We start from the raw sequence: 25,651 nt of genomic DNA on the forward strand, positions 1-25,651 counted from the left end.
TCGTTCGGAAAGCTCTATGGGACCAAGTAGGCAGTAGGGCTTTCCCAACGAGATCGGAATCAGGCCCTAAATGGTGACATTTACTATTCCCACTCTAATTAAACCATAGTTGGGAAGGTGCTGGACACTAAAGGGGTGATATTTACTATTCCCACTCCAATCTAACCATACTGGGGGGAAGGTGTTGGGCACTAAAGAAGTGACATTTACTATTCCCACTCCAATCTAACCATATTGGGTAAGGTTGTTGGACACTAAAGGTGCGATATTTACTATTCCCACTCCAGTCTAACCATATTGGGGAAGGTGGTGGACACTAAAGTGCTGACATTGACTATTCCAACTCCAGTCTAACCATTGGAGCAAAGTGTTAGATACTTATTCCCACTCCAATGTAACCATACTTGGGGAAGATGTTTGACAATAAAAGTGTTACATTTCCTATTTTCACTCCAATATAAGGATATTTAAAGAAGGTGTTAGAAACTACAGAGGTGAAATTTACTATATACATTTCAATCCAAAACATTTTAAAGAAAGCAATACAAATTAAATATTTTAGATACACCGTTAATACTCCATACTCACAGACAATTTTTGAACTACAAAATGCTATAACATTTAGGGGCCAGTGACGATGCAGCCCATAAAGGCTCAGACCTGCGGTCGGAACCTTCAGGGCCACATCGTAATTGGCCGTGCAGTTTCCTTTATGACCGTCTCATTGTGAGGGAGGCGGTCAGAAAGGAAACCAGCAATCATTCTGGCTGGCTTCCCGTCGGCTGGTCGGAAGCCGTCCTGTAATCTCAAGGACGGGTCATTCGCCCTTGAGAGTATGATGCACGGTTTCCGACATGCTTTCAATGCTGGACTGTCTGTCATGGAAACCATGTTGGAAAGCGTGCTTAGGAGCCCACAGCAGAGCCCCCTTTGGTGCACTGCCCCCAGTTAGAGGCCTTGTTGATCCCTGTATCTTGTGGTGCCTACCACGGGGTGCTGGGATGAACTGCACCTCTCTTTCCTCAATGGGAGCTTCTGTTATAACCGGTTTACAGCCGTAGCATAAGCTCCCGTTGAGGAAAGGCAGCATGCGACCGAACAGTGTTCGGTCGCATTGAAATGAGTCGGTCGGGACCGCTGACCGAGTGTCTGCCGGTCTCAGGACTGAGTCGGTGTCGGGCAGAAGCAATTCCACCTGACTTCAAAATAAGCCCCTTATTCTAAAAACACAACCCTATATGTACTTATTAAAAAAAAGATAGATTACATATTTTATTGCAATTAATAATTAATACAATTATTTAAATATTTACTACCATTCCTAAACATTATACCATAAAAAAATATAATCCAGAATTAACAATCATAAAAAAATCTTATTTAGAAAAATTAAATAATATAATCTTAATTTAAACAAAATACATTTAAAATAGTTGTATTATTTAAAAATATCTTTCAAAAAAACTATAATACATTGTTAAATATGTTTTATTTATACATTTTTTTAATATGTTACATTTTATCTATTTATTTTTTGGGTTTAAAATTGAATATTATTAATACATATGTTATTTAATATCAAATTAACATTTATTAAAGGTATTAAAATACCAAAATAAACTTAAAATACTTTCTTGATTAAAAATTATTTCCTGGAAATATTTTTAAATTATAAATATTTATATGTAAATATTATCTAATTATGTTACTTTATTTAAATACATTTTAAATGTTTTTATTTGTGTAATTATTTAAATAATGCAAAAGATTTTTATATTAAGAATAATAAAATGCAATGCAGCTATATATATTTAATTAATATGAAATTAAAATGTATTAAAAACATTAATGTAACAAAATCAATTTAACAAATTTAACATATTAATGTGCTCATCATTAAAATTATTACCATAAATGTAACGTAAAAATATGCAATTTTTAAAAATCTCCCTACTCTTATCCATTAAAAACCCCATATCCCACTCCTAAAAAAAGTATAAAATCATTATTTATATACATTTATGCAACTAAAAATACAAATTTCAACAATCTATTAACTAATAAACTATCTTACCAAAAATAAAATTGAAAAATCAATGAACATATACAAACACACTACAATAATTTACATACTAATTTACACTTACAAACGATATTACATGCAACACTAAAAACTGTATTTTACATTCGATATTCCTGTTGATGATATTCCTGAAATCCTGATATTCTTCAGACTATATTTTTGTGTCACAATATTTTTCCCAACATTCTATCCAAACACCAGCTATCCATGATTTGTGGCATTTGTAGGAGGGACAGTGCATTATGCAGGATTTTCAAAAATTTTAGTGGCAGTGTTATCTTGAATACATGCCTACATTTCATTTCCAAGTACCCCTGCACAGTCGAACAAAAACTAAAATCCAGTTCTATGGTGTCACCCATTTCCCAGAAGTGCTTAGATGTGTAGTTAGTACATATATTTTTTAATTTGCCTACACTCTGACGCAGAGTATGTTTACGATAAACAGAAAAAAGCACAGCATTTTAAACACATAAGTTGAATGTATTGAAAAATTTCTGATACAGATCTAGTTGCACGATACCCTGGAAGCACTCATAACTTTCACATATTTAGACACTGTGTAGTATATGAGCAGCTACCCAGAAGACAGTATGGAGTTAGTTGGTTGTTAGGTATTTGTAACTCACATGTAAAGTTATTTGTTCCTAAAAAAGTAAACAGCTTTGTTACTTTTCAGGTGACAATGCATATTCTTTAAGATCATGGGTTATGACTTCCGACTTTCAGCATAGAACCCCTAGACAAAGGAGATACAATGGTGCCCACATACAAGCAAGGATTATTATCAAGAGAGCATTTGGCCTACCTAAGGACAGATACAGATGCCAGCATAAAAGTGGGTTGTTGAGTGTGACCCTAAAATTTGCTACAAAATTATAGCCACATGTGCAGTTCTGCACAATGTAGCAGTGCGTAGGAATTTACCCATTGACCCAGCAAGTGAGAATTTTGAGGACTACAATGAAAATATTCCCCCTTGCTTGCCACCTCTAGGATCTGATGGTGCAAGAGCAGCAGAGGGATGTGCATAGAGTGATGATGTCACAAATAACTATTTTTAATGTAAATGAAACATATTTTAGTAAAGCAAAGAAAAACATAACATAAAATGTATTAAGTACACGTTGCTCTGTATATTTAAAGATTATGTTGAGAATGGACAACATCTCACAAGTAGCCAAATTTAGTTTTTTATACATATGTTCTTTCATGTTAACCCAAGTATAAAGATATAATATCTTTGTAGTTAAGTGACCATCCTTTCAGCGTGATTCACTATGTACACCTTTGACGACCAGTACTTGGGACCTTATATTGAGTATGGTGGTCCCACAGCGGACTGTGCTACTCACGGTCCGTTGTCGGATCGTCAAACTGGTAATGCTAGTGCCCATCAGTTCAAGAGTTTTCTCTTTGTTTGGCGGTGGGCGGTCCTACAACAGTCCTTCAACGGTCTGAGAGGGACAGTCTGTCAGGCTCATTAAGGAGTCTAACAGGCAGACCGCCACTCTTAGTGAGCTGCCTGCACCTTCCTGCATGGTGTGGCATACATGCCATACCATGCAGGAACTGGTGTGCATATTGACTGGGGACACTAAATGTGCCCCTCTGCATGCACCCCCAGACCAAGAGGCACAATGGGGCTCTTTTGTCGCAGCGACCATCAAAAGGGTGGAAGTGAGGCAACTTCAAATATGCTCGGCGGTGCCATGCGGCACCACCAGCATATTGTGTCTCGGACCGCTGAAAGACCGCAGTGGGATCCTTGATCTGCGGCTGTTGCACTGGTTCAGTGGCATTCTGACCACCATACTTGTGATACTGCAAGTGCTTCCAAATGTGACATGGTGAGACCGACACCACGGACTGTCAAACTCGTAATAGGACCCTTGGTCTTTGAATCAAACTTCCACACATATGGCTTCTAGTACTCCTTGATGTGCTCACAAATAGAAACACTGCTCACACTTGAGCTCTCCTCAGTTATTCCAACGGACTTTGGAGGCTTATTTCCTGCAATAGCAGTTTACATTTCCTCAAGTGTGTTTGTAACGTGTACAGAAAGAACTCTTTGCAACACCACCACTGTCATACACTAACTCCACCTTTATGTTAGCTGTTTTCCTACACATGGTTGAGATCACTGTAGCCAACCACACCACAGATCAGCCAAGTGTACTTGTATCTCTGTTTGTGCCTGTTTGATTTTTGGTGTTCAACCATTTGTGTGGCCAGACCTTAAACAGCCATATTTCAGTCATCAAAGCTTAATCTCATTACTTCATCGCCCTAAAAAATGGTTCTTTCTAATTTAGTAACCCTTCGACTCAACTCTGATATTGTCCTGTGCAACTATCATTGTATTTTGAGTATGGATTGCTGCACTGCATTGAATTATGCAGGAGCAGGTGATGTTTCTCAGATGTCTTGCATTCTAGAACTAACAGTAGGGTTTATGGTCCTCTTTTTTAAATGTAATATAGGAACTGGAAGCAAGGTTTATGGTTCATTTTGTGCAGAATTTGCAATAGCTGTAGTATGCACTACTAATGCAGCTGTGTTTTAATGGATACTTGTTCCATTTTCAGTGTTTGTGGTAATGTTAATTAAATGGCCTGCATATTTTACTTCATTGTGTTTTTGTGGTAGGAGTACATTGAGTTGTTGTAATTTAAAACAAAATGAAAGTAGTAATATAATGTTAGTGAACATCATATATCTAAAGTTCCCAAAGTTAAATTGTTACTAATATAGGGGATCATTACTATGGTGAGGAGACCGCCACTGATAGGCTGTCAGTGACAGTCTCCTCGCCATCTGAAGACCATTCCCCGCCCGATACATTAGGATGGCAGGCGGTTCTGTGGCGGTCAGAAACTCTGACCGCCACGCATCTGAAGGGCTCCTTGGGCCCGCCGGTTTGGCAGAGGGCCTCAGAATCCCTAAAACGGTGGCGTTGCCTACCAGGCACTGCCATAGAGATTACAATGTCCCTTTCCGCCGGCCTGTTCGTGGGGGTTAACCCGCCATGAACAGGCAGGCGGAAAGGGAGTTTGGGGGCTTGTAGCGGGCCCCCCTTGTCCCCTGGCTCCCAAACATGGGACCTGGGGGGCACCTAAGGTGCCCTGCTTCATATCCCTGCACCATGTGGCAGGCACTGCATGGTGCCTGCCATGTATGCAGGGAAATGTAAATTGTCCCTTTTTTGCATTGTGGTGGTGCTGCAGTCAGCAGAACCCACCGCAATGCAAAACAGGCAATACGACCGCCTCGTGGAGATTGCATTGTAATTCGTACTGTGGGACGGCCGGCTAGTATGCAGACGGTCCCAAATACGTTACGATGGCATCATCGTAATGACCCCCACAGTGTTTTATTTTTGTAATTCAGGGTTATGTTACACCTGCATGACCCAATAACACTATTTATTTGCTGGGTCCTGAGCCTACAAACGAAATTGTCTAATTCTTTTGCAAAATTAGTCAATGTGTTTATTTTGACTTTTACCCATAATGCATTGTTTTTAGCGCTCGTATATTTTAATCAATGTTGTTGGAAGTTCTTAGCAGATATTTTAAATTGGTAATGCATTAAATCAAAGACATTTACTTCTTTTATCCATTATTTAAAATGTTTTATAAAAGGGTTATGTGTTTTTGAAAGTAAATTATAAACAACCTGAAGCACCTGATCCAGTTACAAAAGTGTCAATCAGACACTCCTGACCCGTTCTGGCTGCAACATGTACTCAATGATTTCTTCCATAGGGATTGGTGGTGGTTTTTTGCTCTGTCCTCCACTAATAGCTTCTGCCTCCTTCCTTCTATTTGCTACTCTCTCTTTGCGACAGGATCACAGGCTAGATGATGTCCTACATATTTCCTCTACAGACCTTTTGGTCACTCCAAATACATTGATCCATTGCTGTATTTTATGTGTTCTACATTGTATAATTCAAGTATTTTTCTTTATCTCAATTGACATTTTCAGATTGAAAATCTGTGCTAATTAAAAGATTAATTAAAAATGTCTCCTTCAGACCATAACTTATATTAGAAAAGAATAATGTAGCTAGATACAACACTTACAACCAATGCAACAGAATAAACATTTGTTATAACAAAGTTCCACATATTGACTCTTTAACAGATCCTAGGATCGTTGGCTGCCAAAGAATTATCTGCGTATTCAAAAGCCGGTTCAATAGCAGAAGAAATTCTCTCCGCAATAAGGACAGTTGTTACCTTTAATGGCCAGAAAAAAGCAGTTTCAAGGTAATGTTTGATTAATCTCTAATTGCAGTATTTGTGAGATTTTGGACTGTATTTACTTATATTAACTTCTGTAGGGTATGATACGGTTGCTTCAGTTGCCTGTGGGGAGGTGTAGTGCATTGTATAAGTCAAAAATTCAGACAATATTGGTTTCATAAAACAGCATTATAACGGTGAAATATATAAATAACAATAATAAAACTATACAGTTAAAGCCACAATATAAAAGGGGAAAAATACATAGAACCTAACATACTGTGTACCAAACTAGTAGCATTGAGGTAAAGCAAATAAAAAGATGTAAAAAAAGAGCAGATAAACAAGTTACTTACCTTCAGGAGCAGTGCTTCTGATGGATTCTCTCACAGCATATTCCTCACCGTGTAAATAACCCCTGGATGGATTTCCCCATATATGACGCCGTGTAGCTTCACAGCAACTCTGTCCTGCCCTAGAAATGATGCTGGAGCCACATATGATTGCCACTCCTGCTCGCTGGTGTCAGTGTCCTTCTGATCCCCGTCAGCACAGTTGGACGCAAAGCCAATACCTGATCAGTTAATGATCGAAGATCAGGCTTTTTATAGAGGCACCTTGGGATCACACACCTACACACCTCGCCCATGCAACTGAATACCCCCTCGGGTAATTAGTGCATTATACAAATCAACATAAGATAACATCTGAGTAGACAATGTGAAGATCTCTAATTTTTGATCTTTTTATGTGAAGAAAAGAGTTCATTTCATAGAACTAGAAGGAGAAAATGTGAGAAAATGCGGTTAGAGTATCCACAAGAAAGAACATTACCAAAGGCAAGTAACTTGTTCTTCAGTTGCAGGGATTCTGCAAAAACACAGAACTATGTGCAGGATTATGGGACCTTGGTATATAGGGACTGAGTCTTCCTACCACCTTGTACCCACAAACCCAGGACTGACTAGCTATAGTGCCTCACTTGCTCTCCTACTCACTCACAGAGAAGCAAATGATTAGGCACCTCAGAACACATCACTCCCCGATCTCTCAGGAATCGCGGTAACAAGACACACCCTTTCGCTCACTCTCTTGTACTTGTCCAGAATAAGATCTGACGGAGACATGAAACTGTTTAAAATGGTTATTTTAACTTATGTGCCCTAACATGCAGTATACGTGCCACAACAAGCAGAAAAATGCATAGTACAAATACAGTCTGCATAGCAGCTAGTCCATAAATCATGAAGGGAGATGTCATCATAAAAAGACAATGGAGAAAAAGACTATAGTGCCTAACCTCCCTCCCCTTGCTAAGATGAAGTATTATTCCATATTAGAAGATCGCTGGGCTTAGCCTATAGATGGTAGATCTACATCGTAGGTGCTGTCTCGCTCTTCTCCCTGGAACGGTCCCTCTCCAAGTGTGTGTCACCTAATCATCTACCCAACTAAAAACTAGGCCTGGGTGGTGAACTGTTCTCCGCTCGCTGAGTTTGCTGAGTTTTCTTCACTTCGCGGTACGCGGAGCTTGCAGAGATCCCCAAAAATCCGCTTTGTGCAACATAGCGTAGTTTTTTTCCTCGCTCGCGTTCCCAACGTCAAGTTGGCGAGCGCGAGCGTGGAAAATAAACCTCCCGGCGAGATTTTTCCTCGTTCGCGATCGGCAACATCAAGTTGGCAAGTACGGGTGTGGAAAATAAACCTCCCAGTGAGATTTCTCAAAGCAGGGGGGGGGTCAGGTTTCTCATTGCGAGTGGTCACGTATGCTCGCGACCGCTCGCGTTGAGAAACTGCCCATTCGCATTGAGAAAGCTGCCGCTCGAGTAAAAATCTACTCGAGCGGCAGAATAGGAAAGCTTGCTCTGTGCGTGATGCTGTTCGATTGATTGCACAGTGCGGACAAGCACCCGGCACTGTGCAATCATCGCGAACAGAATTTATCTATGGCACTACGCCGCTTGCGGAGCTCTGCGTAGTGCAGACGGAGTTTTGTAACCACTTCACGTAGAGTCACTTAGTGCAACTCCGCAAACTACGCCTAGGGTTACTAAAAACCCAAGTAAGCTGACCAAACAACAGCTACATTGGTATTTTTTGTCTAAGGGCCACGGTCTGGCCAGATCAAAATAACAAGGGACCTTGTTGTTTGACCTTGCACATAATGTTCAGTCAGGAACATGCAGAGAACAAACCCAGCAACGAGTTCTCATGTGAAAGCAGTCATTAAAAGTATTTTCAAAATAAAGATTCATAGTAATGTGCGCAAAACAGTAGACCAGCTGCCACTCGCTCATGCTAACTTAGTGAAAAAGGACAATGTCCCTATGGGCCACGTGACACTTCTAATAGACACTTCTAACCACAGATTCTTCACCTTTTTAATGAATACCAAAGCTGCACCTCCCAAGGTGTTGTGTCTGTGGAATGCCTCAGATCAAAAAGTTCTGCAGGACCGAATAGGCAAAGTGCCCTTCCCATTGGACCTGACTATCCAGACAGTAATGCTTCATGAAAGTGTGAACAGACTAGCACTCCACCTGTCAATGCAGTTGTAACATCCTTGCCACTTGTGGAATGAGTCCGCAAGCACCCTAGAGGCTGGTGTTTAGCCAGTGTGTAGCAAAAATTTGACCCAGCGAACTATCCACCTTGATGTGGTTCTTTTCTGTACTGCATTGCCCTTCTTTGTTCCTGTGAACCCAACCAATAGCTGATCATCCTCCCAATGGTCCTTAGTGAGATCAAGGTAAAAGCTGAAAGTTCTTTTAGAAAGCAAGCAATGGAATCTTTCTTCCTCTTTCAACGGATGAGGAGAAGAAAAGAATGCCAGAATGGTGATGTACTGTCTGAAGTGAAAGCGCATTACAACCTTGGGTAGAAATGCTGTTCTAATTTGAAGCACCAGTTTGTCCGGAAAATAGGCAGTGTATTATTGCTGGATGTACAGTGCTTACAACTCATTCACACAATGAGCTGATGTTGGCACTAAGAAGAAAAATGTAAGAAGATGCAAAGAACAGCTATGCATCAGCTTGGATGGAGTACACAGCAAATATGTGATAACTAAGTTGAGTTCCCACTAGAGCATCACATATGGTGTGGGAGAAAGGATGTTGGTCAACTGTTTTGAAAATGCTTCTCAACAAGGTGATTAGACAATGATGGTTGATCTAGAAACCATAGAAAGGCCAAACGGATCCACAAATAACCTCTTACAGGCTACAGAGAGTCCTAGCTGAGCTAGAGAGAGCAAAAAAAGTAGATCATTAGACAATTTTTCTTGCAGGGTTGTACCTGTCGAGAGGTACCCAAAGCAACAAACTTCCCCCAGCATCTAGCATGGATGGGTTTTTTGAATGGATGCCTGATTGCCAAGAAGAGATCCACTACTGTCCCTGCTCAATATTCACTCCTGAAGGTGTAAGTTGATGAGGCCGGGACACTGAAGTGTGTCCTGCCGATGCAACAGAAACAGCTGCTGAATTGGAGTAGAACCTCCGAGGAAGAATCCACTTGGAAACTCAAACATGCAAACATGCAAAGGTTTGGACACTGCATGTTCTTGGAGGTGACAAAATGATCAAGCTAGGGTTTTCCCCATTACCCAAACCCGACAATGCTTACTGAGTTTTTCCATCCTGGCATACGAAGATCAATTCAGGTGGTTGGCTACCAGGGAGATGCCTTGTTGGCTCAACCCGTGTCAGAGGTACTCCTTGCGCAGGAACCATAACTTCTTTCAGCCTTGTTTGTTGTAGTACCACATGGTGGTGGTGTTGTCCATAAGAACCCGCACCAGTCCCCTACTGATGAAGGAGAGGAAGGTTTTCAGTGCCAATTGATTAGCCTGCAACTTCAACAAATTGATGAGGAGGTGGGTCTCCACCAGAGACCAGAATCTTCTAATCTCCACCTCTTCCAGATGACATCCTCAACCCAACAACAATGTATCTCTCACAACCGTCTTTGGGTGGGATAGGGAAATGGGCCTTCCACTGGTCTAATTGCGGTCCAGAATTTCAGATCTTTTACAGTCCACTGGAACACCTGAATGTAATCTGAAAGGTTCCCTTGGTACAGAGCTGATTGAGGCTGCAGATCCCACTGCAGAGTTTGCATGTCCCACATGGCATGGTCCAAGAGCAGGATGCAGGAGGCCAAGAGACCAAGAGGTCACTCTCTCTATCATTTGGCTCAAAGCCTGAAATTCCTGTTCTCACTGCGCTGGAGCAAGGGCTCAAAACTGCACCATATCTAGAAGGGTTTCGAAGAACGGGATCCTCTATGAAGGGGAGCGGTGTGACTTCAGCACATTGAAAACCACAAAGATGTTATGATGTTCACCATCCTCTGGAAGTGGGAAAGGAAAACTGTTTTCCCCAACCTTTGAAGATGGGCATTGACCACCCCCATCAAGTTTGCGAAGACCCGCCGAACAAGGATGAGGCTGAAGGGAGCACAGAAAACTGAAAATGCTTATCGCCTACCTGTGGAACTGCAGGATTGGGTTGTGAAAATAGCCATCCTGAAAATCCAACACCACCATCTAGTCACCTGGATTGAGAGTAGACTGGACTTGAGCCATAGTGAGCAATTTGAAGTTGCCTTTTTTCAGAAAGATTGTCAGAGGGCTAAGATCTAACATAGGACAAAGTCTTCCATCCTTTTTTGGCACAAGGAAAAACTTGGTATAGCATTCACTCCTTGCTTCCGATTCTATTAGAGAGCATGGACTTCCCTCTGTAGGATGGACAAAAGTAGGTGGAATATGTTGTGGGGAGGTTAGTACATTAAAGAGTATCCATTCCAAACAGTTTGAAAAACCTATTTGTGTGATGCAATGCTTTGACCCCCGAGAGGGTAATACCTCCTGCCTCCAATGGGATGGCCATGTAGATCCGATGGCAAGCTAAAGGGGTTTGAAAGCATCAGAAGTGGGGTGAGGACTGGTTAATACTTTGCCTCTGAGGTCCTTGACATTGTCAACCAGATCCACGAGCTGGTAAGGATTGGGGAATCTGTTACCACATAGGCAGGCCTTGATCTTGCCTTTGTTGGAAAACCCCTTCGGAAGCCCCAAAAATGGTGAAAATGCTAGACCATACTGTAGCTCTGCTTTCTTTGAAGTGCCCCAGGGCCAAACCCAGTTTTCTCCCCAAAGAGACAGGTGCCATCTAATGGGATGTCTGTCAGTGCTGCATTTATGCCATTGGAAAATCATGTGGTTGTTATCCATGTGTGTGTAGCCACACTAGTAATGACTGCCCTACAAAACAGTCAGTGGTGTCCAGTGCAGAGCAGATAACGAATTTTACAGCACCTTTTCTGTATTGTATGATTTGTCAAATTGGCATGAAATCCCTCAGGGACTGTGGGCACAATTTCACTCACATCTTTCATAACACATGTGAATAGGAGGCTAAAGGCATTTACTGATTGGAGGAAGAGACCGACAGATGAAAACATTCACTTTCGAAATGACTGAATGTGTTGAGATTCACCATCAGGAAGCATAGTAGGGAATACGTTTGAGTTCAGTCTGCTCCTGGAAGCCTGAATTAGAAGGTTCTTCAGGAGTACGATATTGAAGGAGGAAAGTTGGGTCTTTAGGAGCAGCTTAGTGTCATATAGTGACCTGTCTCTTCGCTGGCGGTCAATACCCTGGTTTGGACCAAGTGCTCAGGAGTGTATTCATAATTGAATGGGAGAAGTGGTTCAAAGTAAGTCTGCACAGGCTGCAGAACATTGGGCTTTACATCAATCAAAGGAAGTGGGAGGCCCAAGACTTCCACAGATCTTCTTACTACCACAGCAAATGAGGCTAATTCCTCAATAAATTAGGATGCATCATCCCCCTCATCCTGATGTTCTGAGTCCAACAAAAAGGGAACTTGTCTGGGAAAGGGTAGTTCCCCATCTGAATCTGAATGAGGCAGAATTGATTGAGTGCACCTAAGGATAAGGTGGGCATCACTTCATTCAAGGTGGTTCTGGATTACCTTCAGTGTCGACAAGGACAATAGATGTATGGGGGATCGACGAGTATCTCAGCCCTGGATGCAAAGTTGAGGTGAGCATTTGCCACAGAGTTGGGACAGACCCCCTGCTGGAGTCACGTGGCACAGGTAGTGTCTGGGTTGGGGCCACCAGGGGTAATCTGACTGGAGGCCTTCTCGTATCCTTGAGGGACGACAGAGGGAAATAGAAGGGTGGTGAATATATGCAACATAGCCTGTTTGAAGGCTTTGATCTGTTGCGGCTTTGCTGATGGCTCTGGGCTTTTGAGCTGGATTAGCATGAGCTGAGGAATCAGTTTGGCAGTGGAGGCAAGAGGAGATCAAAAAGGCACTCTGACATCAATGTGATTTCTGAGCCATGTTTTGACTTTGTGTGTTTTTTCTTGGACTTGCAATGGGAGAAGGACCCTGAGAGTGAGCAGACGTCCGTGTCATTGACTGTGCATGAGACTGGCCCTTATGTACCTTCTGATGGTGGTCAGCAACTTATAGCTTGGCCTCTTAGTACCAAATAGCCTTTGTGTTCATCCTAGTGCTGTCCCCTCATGGCTTGGTGTTGTGCGATGAACCCAAACACCCGAGACAAACCTGATGAGAGTCTGCCTTGGACATCTCTTTATGATAATCCCTGCAGGGTTTAAGTTCCGCAGTTTTAGAGGGACATTTATCCCTTGCATACTATTTGAAAAACAATTCAGGACATATTTTTGGCATGACATTGAAAAATGAGGGTGCTAGCTTCAGATCTACAACCAAAAGGCAAGCATGCAGGTCTGAAGATTATAGGTGGCTCCTGCGCCATTTCAGGGGTGGGTCAAATCGGATACACAACACCATCTACTGGCATGTGAGGGAATTGCTAGGAAAAATTCTCCAGATACAGTCTGGTGCCAGGGGTATTCTCAAGGTGAGGAATCTGTGGTTAGAAGTATCCATCGGTAATAAAGTGCAAAACTGTTCAAAAGCTGTTAATTGAAAGAGAACCCACTATGAAAACAACCACAGTATTGGCATATTTCTTAATCTAATCAACAAGGTGTTCTGTGATGTTGTCCAGAGCCTATGCCCTAATGCAGAAAAATGTGTATCACAAAAACTTGCACAAATAGTTCAGGAGATAATTATGAAATCCAGATTTGTGGATGATGAGCTCTTGTTGAAATTATATCACACACAATAACCAGGGAAACTCTGTGAGACCCTCATCCTTGTATGCAAGCAGCACCGATCTGAATTGGTCTTATTTAGGACTGTGTATCCACTTCTGTTTCTGGCAATGCAATATAAAAACTGCAGTAATTAAATTGATTTGTAGAGTGCCATAGTCATACAACTTACACTTTCGCAAGTAAAAATGTGCGTTTGTTGGACAACATAAATGTTGGACTGGTGTGAGACTGATTCTGAGCTCCCTTCAAGATATGTTGGCCAATAAGACTGCTAGCTCACAGTGCACCATCCGTATCCCTAATCTTACAGAGTAACAGTTAGATGTGCACCCTCAGAACATGACAACCCTGTTCCCCCAGGATATTGTGGTAACATGTGTTTTTATTCTTTTTTGAAGCATTGTGAGTCTTTAGTAAAATTAATTAATAGAAGGAAGCAGAATAATATGATTAACATTGCGAGAATAGTGAAGAAGATGAACCAGTCAACCATTTTGCTGATTATAGAAGACTATATGCTTGCATGCAAGTACTGTAATATAGTATACTCCTACCTAGCGCATTCTACCCCATCATGTCTAAGGTGAGTGGATCCGCCAAATCACTACCAGGTGGTCTAACTCCCCATTACCTCTAGGTAAGTAGCAGCAAGCTGCCCATCTTAGTGTAGAGTTGCACAGCATCCCTCACATGAGGTGACATGAATCAGCGGAGCTGAAATGCCAGCACTGGCCAACCTCTCAGTGCCAGTGAAATGCTCCTCTGGATAAACAAAGGAAAGATGTCATATTTCTAATAACATTTTCCATGTTATCATGCTAGAGCCCCAGTCAGGATGCTATTGTTTATTCTAGTGTGATAGCTCTGTTGTTGAGCGGTCAAAAACAAATAGCAACATCTTGCATACTGAACTTAGCCCTTGTACAGAGCATTCATGGTGTTCTGATACAGTGCCTACGAAGTTATGAGAAAACTGAGTTCGAGGAATGTTATCCTGTGTGTGCACAAAAATTAATGTGTGGCAAATGTCATAACGTTTAAGGGGCGAGAAGGCAACACAAGAACATGAGCATGTAGAGAAGCCACTTTTTAACTGGGATTAATACTACTTCTTGAGCGTAATACGACTAAATAAAGCTACCTAGATACAATGTTAAACCTAAGTAAAAGCATAAAAACCCTTAAAACTATATAAAAAGCTACTCTGATAGTTTGAAGATAAAAGCATACAGAAAGCCTTAACAATTTAGGGGCAGATTTACTACTTCTGGTGCATCTCTGCTAATCAGCAGGGATGCGCCAGAAGTTGCGACGCATCTGCCCACCTGTGCGCCACCACTGATGCGCCACATTTACAATGCGGCGCACCGTGGCGCACAGATGGGCAGATACGTGTCGCACCTCCCGCTGACAGGCGGCGCATTGCTGGAGTTGCGACGCAGCTCCAGTAAGGCTCGGGGTGTCCCTATCCCTAACATGCTGCCTCAATCCTTACGCCTGCTTCAAGCAGGCACAGGGTTTTGACGCAGCATGGCCGGAAAAGTGACTGAGTGAAATCTTGCGGCGGCGCAAATCTGGCATAAGGGACTTGTAAATTTGCCCCCAAGTATGTTAAACTGTCAGATTATTTACATGTTCGGAGCAGTAGACAAAACATTGCTGTTTCTAGCAACCACAGATGATGATCCCAGAGGCATGCATCAGGTCTATAGAGTAAAGATGTTCCAGTCCATCCACCTCTGTGACCAGCAAGAGAGAAACAGCTGGTACTGATTCTACAGATGATGAGTCCGGATCCAGATCACCAGAAGCCGAAGCATCCCAAGAGGGCTCCTAATATGCATTGAGGAGCTATGGCAAGCTCAAGGGACCACAGTACAAGTGAGCCATTAACTGGCCCACCAGTAGGGCAATGTCTGGGGTTTGAACCAATTGTGATCCCAAGTATATGTCCGCAGCACACTCGAAAGAGTACAGCAGACAGTGGAAAATGGACTGCACGCAGTGTAGCCAGACAGGTGAAAGGACACAAACCCTTTGTCATTCAGTTCATGAAGTAAGGGTGTGCCAAAGCACTGTACTATGCGTTCACGACACAGGAGCATGTGTGGCAGTGCTATCCCCATTTGGCCTCATAGTGAGGCATCCATTGCAGAGCAGAAAAATTAAAAGCAGAATCGCGACACCTAGGAACAGGACAATCAATAAGCCTCCAAAAAGGCTTCCAAGCATGGAGTGTCTGAACACTGTCTGGAAGGTGCTAACCAACCCAGAGCCAATTAACTTGAAAAAGTGTGCCACTCCCGCCGTATTAGACATGTTAAAAATGTGGTGCACAAGCTCCCCAAAATGGTGTGGGAAGTCAGTGCCGGGTAGAGGCTGTATCTCAGAAGAGGAACTTGCAACTTGAAGATCAAACGTCCCCTTGCAAATGTTAAGACCACATTTTTCTGGAACAATAACACTTTCAGTCAGTTTGAAGCATCAAAGTGCTCATTTGTAAGCTTTATCAAAGGCCAGAGTGTCACATCTGTAACTGTACGGGCAGATGGAAACGGTACTTGTGTACAGCAAGTCACAATTGCAGAGATTGTTACAAGATAGTCAATAACCTGTCTCATCCCACAGCAGTCTTGATCATTCAGCATCAAGTTACTCCCAATCAAGAGAAATCTGAAAGCTGGACGGATCACAGCATCCGGGAAACCTTTCCAGTAGCATGACAAGTTTGCATTAGATGCATTACATGAGCCACGAAGCGTACCTTCCCTGGAAACTAAGGACTGTCCCGAAGTACTCTTGCAGAGAAATAAAATCAACTTAAATAAAATTAAACGAAAAGGGATTTATAAAGCGCTCCGCTACTCCAAGGAGTGTCCTGGAGCTAAGCACCTCTACCAATGCACATATAGAATGCCTAATCTGTTTAGTCTTGATTAAACAACCATGTCTTCAGTCTCTTGCTAAACTGAGAAATATCTGTAATGCTTCGAAACTCCGAAGAAAGTTTATTCCAGGCTGACGGATCTAAACAGGAGAAGGATCTGCAGCCAGCCCTAGAGCGCTTGATCCTAGGAGTGCTGGCTAATAAGCTTTAGCTGAACGCAGGCATCTAGAGGGAACATATAAACTAATACATGCCCTAAGATATCCAGCGCCCCTCTGATTAGGGGCTCTATGGACCAGAACGAGATTCTGAAAATAAGATTCTGTTTTTATGGGGAGCTAATGCAATGCCTTAAGGTGCAGGGACATGTGTGACCTCGGAGGCAACCTCAGGAGTGTGCTCTTAGAGGCAAACCCAGGAGTGCTGCATTTTAGACCACCTGCAGTTTATTGATGGGGTAGTTCTGTAGGCCCAGATACAAGGCACTGTCATAGTCCAGCCAAGCTGACACCATCGCCTGTATCACTTGTTTCCTGGCTAAGAAGGACAGAAAAGGTAGAAACTTTCTTAAGACACACAGTAATCCAAAGCAGGACCCCACCACTGAATTCACCAGCAGTGAAAAAGAGAGGTCCTCATCGAATTTGATAAATAAATTCTTCACAGAATTCAATTGACGCCCTGGAAAAGGGCCTTCAGCTTACCAGAAAGATTGCCATGTTTCCTGGGCCTTCACTCCAAAAGATACCAGCTCTATTTTTTCTGCATTGCATTTGAGCTGATGGTGGGTTAGTCACTGGTTAACAGATGGCAGACAGGTTCCGTTTTTTTCACCAGGGAACCCTGCTTTGCAGTCCCATGAAATCAATAGCTGGGTTTCATCAGCTCAAGCGATTATTTTTGCTCCCAAGATCTCCACAAGTACAGCAAGGGGAGTAAGGTAGATGTTAAATAAAGTAGGGCTCAGAGCAGAGCCACTGGGTACTTCAACTAGCAATACACATGGTCCCGACGAAAAATGACAGTAGAGTTGTATGGGGTACTGTATCGAAAGCTGGTAAGAGATCTGGCATTATCAAAAGTGCCTTCGCCCCAGAGTCTAAAGTACTCTTGATGTAATCTGCCATCTCCACCAGTGCCATCTTTGTGCTGAAACATGGGCAAAAGCCAGACAGACTAGGATGTAATAAATTGTTGCTTGCCAGGTATTGGGAAAACTGGGAGTTGAGATGCTTCTACAATACTTTTGGCAAAGCTGAAAGCAAGTATATGGGTCTGTAGTTAGATAAGGAGACAATTCCAGGAAGGATGTAGTGTCATATAAAGAAACCACCTCACTATCCTCCTTTTTTCCATATGGAGGTTAAAATCTCCTAATAGAATGAAGAGGGCCTATCTCAAGGCCAAATGGGACAAGGAATTGGACAGAGAGTTAAGAAAACAGCCCGCATGACCCAGGGGCCGACAAATAAAAAATCTGTCCAAAGACTGATTAGGTGATAAATAAAAGCAGAAACCAAGAGCCTCTGCATCTTTTAAGTCCTCTGTGGGGATTACCGTGCAGACAAAAATATCTCAATAAATCAAAGCCGCGCAACCACCTGTAACCCTTCTGCGGTCTTTATTATATATGTTATATATGTTATAACCTTTCAAAACAATACGTCTGAATTTCATCACATGAAAAATCTAAATATTAGAAGCGTGTTTCGGCAGTGACCATGCACTAATTAGTGCTGCAGAGAAACCTGAGTTAGTACTAGGTTCAGGCAGGGGAGGCAAATTAGATGACTCGGGGTGCTGGATGGAGTTGACTTGAAAACCCCACTGTATACAAGGAAGGTTGTCAGGCACCTAGACAATGAGGACTCTTAAGTGCATTTCCACATGGGGGCAAGATTTATCAATTGGTCTGGACTAAATTTGAACAGAGTATTACCTTCTAAGGTTCCACAGGCATTATGGCTGGCATTGGGTTTTTCTGGGATGCTGCCTTGCACAGACAGGCTTGTCTTTTGGCGCGCCTTCTGCTCAGTCGCACTGCATACTAATTTCAGCACATGGCAGAGCGGGAAGCTAGACCGCACACTGCCCAAAAAATGGCAGCTTTAGATGTCCCCTTTTGACAGAAAAGCGTAACAAAGTTTTAGCTGCTCCCACCTGCCTGAGAATACTCCGAGGTGTGCATGTAAATTTAAATTCAGATTCAATTCGATTTTACAGTAAGATAAAATCATGATTTTACAGTCTAATCAAATCAGGATTACAGTTACACAGACGATTAAAACATTTCCCAACTGAAAGCATTTAAAAAACATTAAAATTCCTAACGCTAATATAGCCCTCTAAGTGCGTGCAGTCAGTCCCGCTAAGAAAAACCTAAGTCTCCCAATTCTGACATCGGCATTTTAAAGGTAAGATCCATAACTCATGTACACACCCCTCTTTTAGCACCTCCTGTTTGCCCACTTGATGGTGTTGTAAGCAGAATTGGAAGTGAAATGTCGAAATTGGCAGAGAAATGAATCAGTGTATTATTTAATTCGAGGAAGGTGTTTCAGCAACAGTGAAGGGCAGTTTCTCTAGCTTCATGTGGAACATGGTATAAGTTGAATTTTTTTCTGCCATGACTGTCTGTTCTCTTGCGAGGGTATATGGCAAAAACAAGCTAGTGGCATTATGGTGTTTCCAACTCAGTAGCATTATGGCTCTAAGCTGCGAATGCCCATGTTGTAAAAAAAAAAGACATGTCACTCTGCATGCTATCAGTTGCAGAAGATAAGACCTTTGGGTAAAGGGAACACTCAATATCTTGGAAATAGTCCTTCTGTACGCATTCACAACAGTTCAAACTTATTTTTCAGCTTCTGATCCAAGTGCGAGGAGGGAGCCAAACTTTGATTTTTTCAAAAAGATCATCTTTATTCATCAGGTGATATCACATTATTTACAGCTCTACAAATTCAATAAAACAACACTTAAAACACATACATTTAACATGAATACCATATACTCCCCCCACACATAATTATCATGTTCATATGTCATAGACACAAACCACAAGTGAGTTGGTTACATGCTATATTAAACAATCACCCAGTTCCAATATCAGCAATATTTATTCTGAACAAGAAAAGATATCATGACATATGATTTCTCAACATGTCTATGTCCATTATTTGTACATGCTGCATGCAGTAAAACTATTTCTTTGTATTAGCCTCCTTACAGCTCAAATATTATTTCTTTAGGAAACCTCAATTAAGCCCGGGCCTTTTGACACTGCGCTAGTAGTAAAGTAAACCCCAAAGGTGTCTATACAAGTTTTGAAGCAAAAATACAGATACCCTAAAACGAATCACTTTGTACTTGCACAGGTAGTAATCAAAAAGATTTTTGCCTTTTGAAGTTCACTAGTAGTAGTGGTATCTAAGGAAACAAACATTTACAATGCAATAGGTCTCGCATTTGCGAGAGTTTAAGCTATTTGCATTGCAAATGACAATGCCTTTTATTCATGTTTTAAAGACCAAAAGATAAATAAAAGGCATTGTCATTTACAAAGCCAATAGCTCCAACTTCCTCAAATGCGAGACCTATTGCATTGCAAACAGCTGCGGTCCATGCAGGTAACTGCAGTGTGGCGGTGGAGCCGGGTAAGGGGTGATTTCAAGGGACGATGCTGAGGAAAAATCCAATAAATAATTAATTTTTCCTCTTCATTGTCCCTCAAAATCCCCTCTTACCTGGGCCCACCACTTCACCGCTGTTACCTGCACAGACCGCGGCTGATTGCAAATGCTTGTTAAAAGATACTTTGGATTCGATGGAACGCTTAGTACTAGGAACGAGATTCCATGCCTTAGAGCCAAGAACTGCAAAAGACTCCCCCCACCCTCTAGATTTCAGTCGAAAAGATTGTGGTTTCAGGAGGTTTGCTCTAGAATGTTGGTTATGACTTTCATGTGCATTGCAGGGGTCATCCTTGCAGACATGCTGTGTTGAAAGGAAGCAAGTGTTGTTAAAAATGGTTAAAGGGACCACAACACCCTCAGGCGTCACTTCAAAGTACCGACGGCTCTGCCTGTCCCACATTTCATCTCAGAGATCGACCAAAAACAAACGAAGATTCACTTGGCTTTCACTTGGGATTTTTACATGCACAAGCAGACAAAAACACACACACTATTGTCTCTATTTTAAAGGTTTTTGAAATGGTTATTTTATAAAATATTGGGAGTTATATGGTCCCCTCACAATCTGCCCTCCTCTCCCTCCCCACTGCTCCGTGAGCCCCCCTCTCTGCTTCTCGTAAAATATATTTTATCCCTCGTGATTGTTAGGAAATCTGAAGCTCACACATTGGCGGTGCGTCCATTGGGGGTGTTTGGGCGTTGCCCCAACAATGAGAAATTGTTCTACTTCTGACGCTAATTCCAGCAATCAGGACTCCTGATTGGAATTAGCGTCAGAATTAGAACAAGGAGGGATGCTGAAGGGGGTGGGGGCGGGGCTGCAGCAGCACTCAGGGTGAGTGACAGCACAATCGTGCGCATGTTCGTTTTTGGGCTGGTCATTTTTTAAGACCAGCCCGAACATGCACACTAAGCCTTCCCCTTAGGAGAGCGAGGGTTGCTTCATTCACAGCTCCAGGTCTCCTAATGGGCAGGGAGTGACCCTGCTCCAGGCCAATCCTGGCGCTGCTGGACTCTGGAGCAGCGTCTGGATTGGCTGAGAGCCTGAGAGGGCTTGCCACCCAGTAGCATGCAGAGGACTATGACGGTGAAGGCGCCAAATACGGACCCCGGCCCAGAAGCAGACAGCAGAGGCGGCAGACCCGGTCAGGTAAGTTTACTTTATTTTCAAACCCCCACGGCCCCCCCGCACGAGAACCCCTCGTGCGCGATTCCCCCCTCCAACACACGTGGTATGAAATGAACATGAAATGTCAGCACGCAAGTAAACATGTGGTTCCTATCTCTATTGTAATCCAGCTCTTTGATATGTTATAATACCTTTTAGTCAAAGACGCTTGTTTGCAATTTCAAAGATCACAACTTTTCGAATCATAGTGCATGCCTGAATTTTTATTTGCAAAGGTCAGGAATAGTTTGAAGTCTCATGCTGTGCTGCAAGGCGTATTGTTTGCGATTCAGTGGGCTGTAAGAAGCATTGCTAAGTAAGCACTTCGCCGTGCACCTTACACTGTAATGACCATGTTGTTTACGCAAAGGAGTAAAGCCCCGAAGAACTTTGATCAGGACTGGGGCCTCGAATGGCTTTTATCTTTTTATTATACCTGAGATATTCCACAATTTTGCTGTTGAGCATCACAGGGTGGGGACTTAATATAGCTAAAGTAACATTGCCAGTGAACGTTTCTCGGTGCATATACACCCGTCGCTGTAATATTCACAACTAGTGTGTCTCCTGTCATAGCGCTGTTGATAAAGGTGCTGCCCGGAGGCGGTAAGCTGAAGTGCGTCACTTGGCATGACTAGTTGGGCTCTTCCATGACGCGTTCTATGCAGTGTGGTGTTAACTGTAACCTGTTTTGTCGTCTGTTGACTGCTTTGTATCTTGTGGTCTATTGTGGCCTACCTACAGTATTTTAAAACGGCTGACAAAATACTTTTTTTCAAACTGTCTTTATTGATTTTATAAGGTACATACATAATCATGACACTGATGGTATATTGCCAGCCCACCACAACTTAACGCTAATGACCATTCCTGTGTAATACAAATAATTGGCCGACAATCTACAAAGTGTACGTATGAAGCCAAGGCAAAGCATCCAGTGTTATCATCTTCAAAAATTCAAGTTAACAGCTTTTGTAAACAAATATAACAAAAAGTTAAGATGGCAACCAACAAAACAAGCATGGAGGTTGTGGTGAAAGTGCAAACCCCTTACAAATTGCCAAATAATGAATAGTGGAATAAAATCTTTCCGTGCTATTAGTCATGTCGTTTAAGAATAACACGCTGTTCCTATGCCTACTTCCTTGTTCTGTCACCCGAAACAAGATGTTCTTTATCAGCTGTCTGCTTGTTTACTAAGATCTTTCCAACGCAAGTATGTTTGGATAGTGTTATTAATGAGCATAAAGCTGCACTCTCTATTTATAAGACTTATTCTTATAGCCTGTTTGCTTGCTCTCATTTTACTCACAAAAGCTTATTTGTTGTGTGTATCACGTCCCGATTGGACTTGCCTTTACACACTCCCAGGGCAGGGAATGTGCATTATTTTTAGACCGTGTGTGTGCTGTGTACAAGATGGAGGCCAAGCTGCTGATATCCATTTTACACTTCCTAGTCTCCATCTAGATCGGCCCTTCCTGTCTCCCTCTGTGAACCCTGTCTTCCTGCCCATTCCTTTTGTCCAGTGCATGTTTCCTCTGTCATGGTTGGAGAGAACTCATACTTCCTTCATGTTACATGTGGAAGGAGTTTTGTCTAGTGGAACTGTTGACTCATGGAAAGGTAGTGCAGAAGGTTAATGTGCCTGCTGCAAGGAACAAAAAGATCTCTCTGACAAAAGCGGTGGCTCACTGACCGATTTAGATCATGTGCATTTTGTGATCATCATCAGGTACATGTTCTTTGCAGCAGGTACATTAACCTGTTTTGTTACTTGCAGTTTGCAAGTTAAAATCCTAACATACAACAGTAAGCTATTAACTGTCATCCAAGAGCTGCATGCAAACTGCATTAATGTAATAACTGCACTTTCACAATTGCTTTATTAACCTTCCTGCTTTCTAAAATTTGCTTGAAAATGCACCATATTTCCACTCTTTTTTCAAAATGTTCTCGGGGGGAGAACCCCCCCGAGCGCACCATAGGTTGTTCGGGCTCGCTCGCTATGCTTGCTCGTTACGGTGCAGTATGACCAGCATTTTATGCCTCACCACTTTCAAATGTCACCATCCGCCACTGAGCTCACATTTCCCCCTTCCCCCTCCTTAGCACACACCACACTCTTACTGACCAAGCTATGCCCCTTGTGTAATATTTGCAGCTTAACGAAATGAAGGAAATTCAAATTACAAAAATCAATAAAATGGTGAGGTTCACACATGTGGACTGCAGAGTTAAGTATCCTGTTGCGTCAGAACTCATCTGCTCTCATAAAAAAGTGTCCACTTTGAAAAGGTGTATGATTAAACGGGAGGATTAAATAAACAGTTTGGTTTGTGCTCAAAATGAGCACCATGTGAGTCATTACAAAAAACAGCATAAGGAAGAAATATTACGGCTTGTTTTTTCTATAAAGACAAATTCAGAATGCTGATTTTCGCTGTCAGAAACTGAGCAGTTCTGATCCTTGTAAGAAACCAATTAAACAAAGCAGCATAGTGAGGTTGTTTGGTGCAACGTGAAGCACAGAGGTGTTTGCCTCTGCCTCTGCCGCACAGATGTGTTGTATGGCGCTATGTGGGCGGTTTCCGAAATCTCGCTCCAGACAGAAGTGGCAATTTCAAAGAGAAGAGGCGCACTTCAAAGTCTGGGGACAGTGCGCTATATTTAGCACCCTTGTGTGAGAGGCGCACAGACACAGACACCCTCTACTCACTCCAGTTTGATTTCCAAGACAAAAAAGGTTGCAAGCTTCTTTGCTATTTAAAGTTTTCCGAATTCAAGGCTCAGTGCAGCGACGCCTGTGGGCACAGCCGCAGTGGCCGAAGTCCATTAAAACAAGCATTTGCAATGCAATAGGATTTGCATTTATGCGAGACCTAAAGCATTGCAAATGGTTGCCATCGCAGACAACAGGAGGGAGGGCGGGCAGGCGGTGAAGGCACAGACAACGAGAGGGTGGGAGGGCAGCCGTTGGGATTTTGAAGGCACGGACAACGGGAGGGAGGGTGGGGGTCTGGGAGAGAAGGGACGGACAATGGGAGGTGGGTGTTTAGGCAGGCAGGGGGATTTTGAAGGCACGGACAACGGGGAGAGGTGAGGGAGAGACGGCACGGACAACAGGAGGGAGGGCGAATGGAAGAAGGCACGGACAACAGGAGGGATGGCAGGGGTAAAGAAGGCACAAACCTCATTACAGAAAATAGTGCTCACAGATTTAAGATGGACCGTGTAACAGCCAAAGTAAAGGAGCCAGTCGCCTTAGGAGGTAATAAACAAAGAGGAGGCAGTACTAAGGAGGGACTAACAAGCCTACCTATAAATCAAAAGCAAGCATTTAGGACAGACAATGACACAAGCCTATGGCAAATATGGGCAGAGTGTGGGCGGGGTTTCTATTCGCTAATCCATCACAACAAGTCTCGCAGAGCAACGCATGCTCGCTGGCTCAGGCTCAACCTAAAAAAGGGAGGGGGTCAAAGAGACATCCATTTAAGAAAAAACCTTGTTTCTTAGTTTATAACTACTCATTAAAGAAATGTCAAAACCCAATGATATCTAGTAAGAAAGATAAGAGGGCAAAAGTTTCATAGCTCAAACTCACTTTGCCTTTCTGTAGACAGTATACCAACGGAGGTGAATCTTCGTGAAGTAAGTAAGAACACTCTCTCCCCAGTGGGCTCTGAAGAAAAAAGAGTACAAAATAACTAAGTATGAAAATAAATCCATCCCTTAGTTCATGTGCAATCATTCAAACAATGTTAACCATCAACATCTCAAGGCTTAGCCAAGTACAGAGAGACACCACAAATCATATATCCATCTATCCATCTGAAACTAAATTAGTCCCATACATTACAATGCCAAAGTATAAACTAACATCCTGTAGACAACCTGCTTTACCATCTCCTATAAAGTTAATTCAAAAGCCTGTTCAGGTAGAATCTCCCCTCCTCACCTATCGAGTCAGGTCTATGAGGTGTGCAGTAACACCAGCATCAAATGGGAATATTTGGTAAAATGAGCAAGCATGCTCAATCAGCCTGTATAGCTCCCTGTCACCAATGATAAACTCATAAAATTTGAATGATCCAATGGTCAATGCCTCACCATAAGTCCAATGTTAGCACATTAGCAAATTATAAACCACCTTAGTATCCGGATACACCATTGCTTCTCTTACATTCCACGCCATGAGAACTTCAAATGAGCCAACCTAATTACAGGCCCTAAAGCAGTGCAGGGCACTACATCACTCTGCACATTCACATCTTCGCACCAATCATTCATTGTGAAACTGGGCTCCAGTTCCAATCATATTGCCCCATACAGATATGTTTGCAACGCAGTCTCTTCTTTAATCATGAATTGTC

The 25,651-nt window shown here is 42.5% G+C and overlaps 1 protein-coding gene across 1 annotated transcript in view; it reads left to right on the forward strand.

Moving 5' to 3' along the window:
* Positions 1-25,651, forward strand: part of LOC146789325 (ATP-dependent translocase ABCB1-like) — a 1,722,143-nt gene that overhangs the window by 571,489 nt on the left and 1,125,003 nt on the right. Inside the window, exon 9 of the mRNA XM_085631119.1 lies at positions 6,236-6,360. Within this exon, the coding sequence (XP_085487245.1) occupies positions 6,236-6,360 (125 nt within the window). The remainder of the gene's footprint in view (positions 1-6,235; positions 6,361-25,651) is intronic.

This window comes from Triturus cristatus, chromosome 10 (assembly GCF_964204655.1).
Source record: "Triturus cristatus chromosome 10, aTriCri1.1, whole genome shotgun sequence".
Lineage (NCBI taxonomy): Eukaryota > Metazoa > Chordata > Amphibia > Caudata > Salamandridae > Triturus > Triturus cristatus.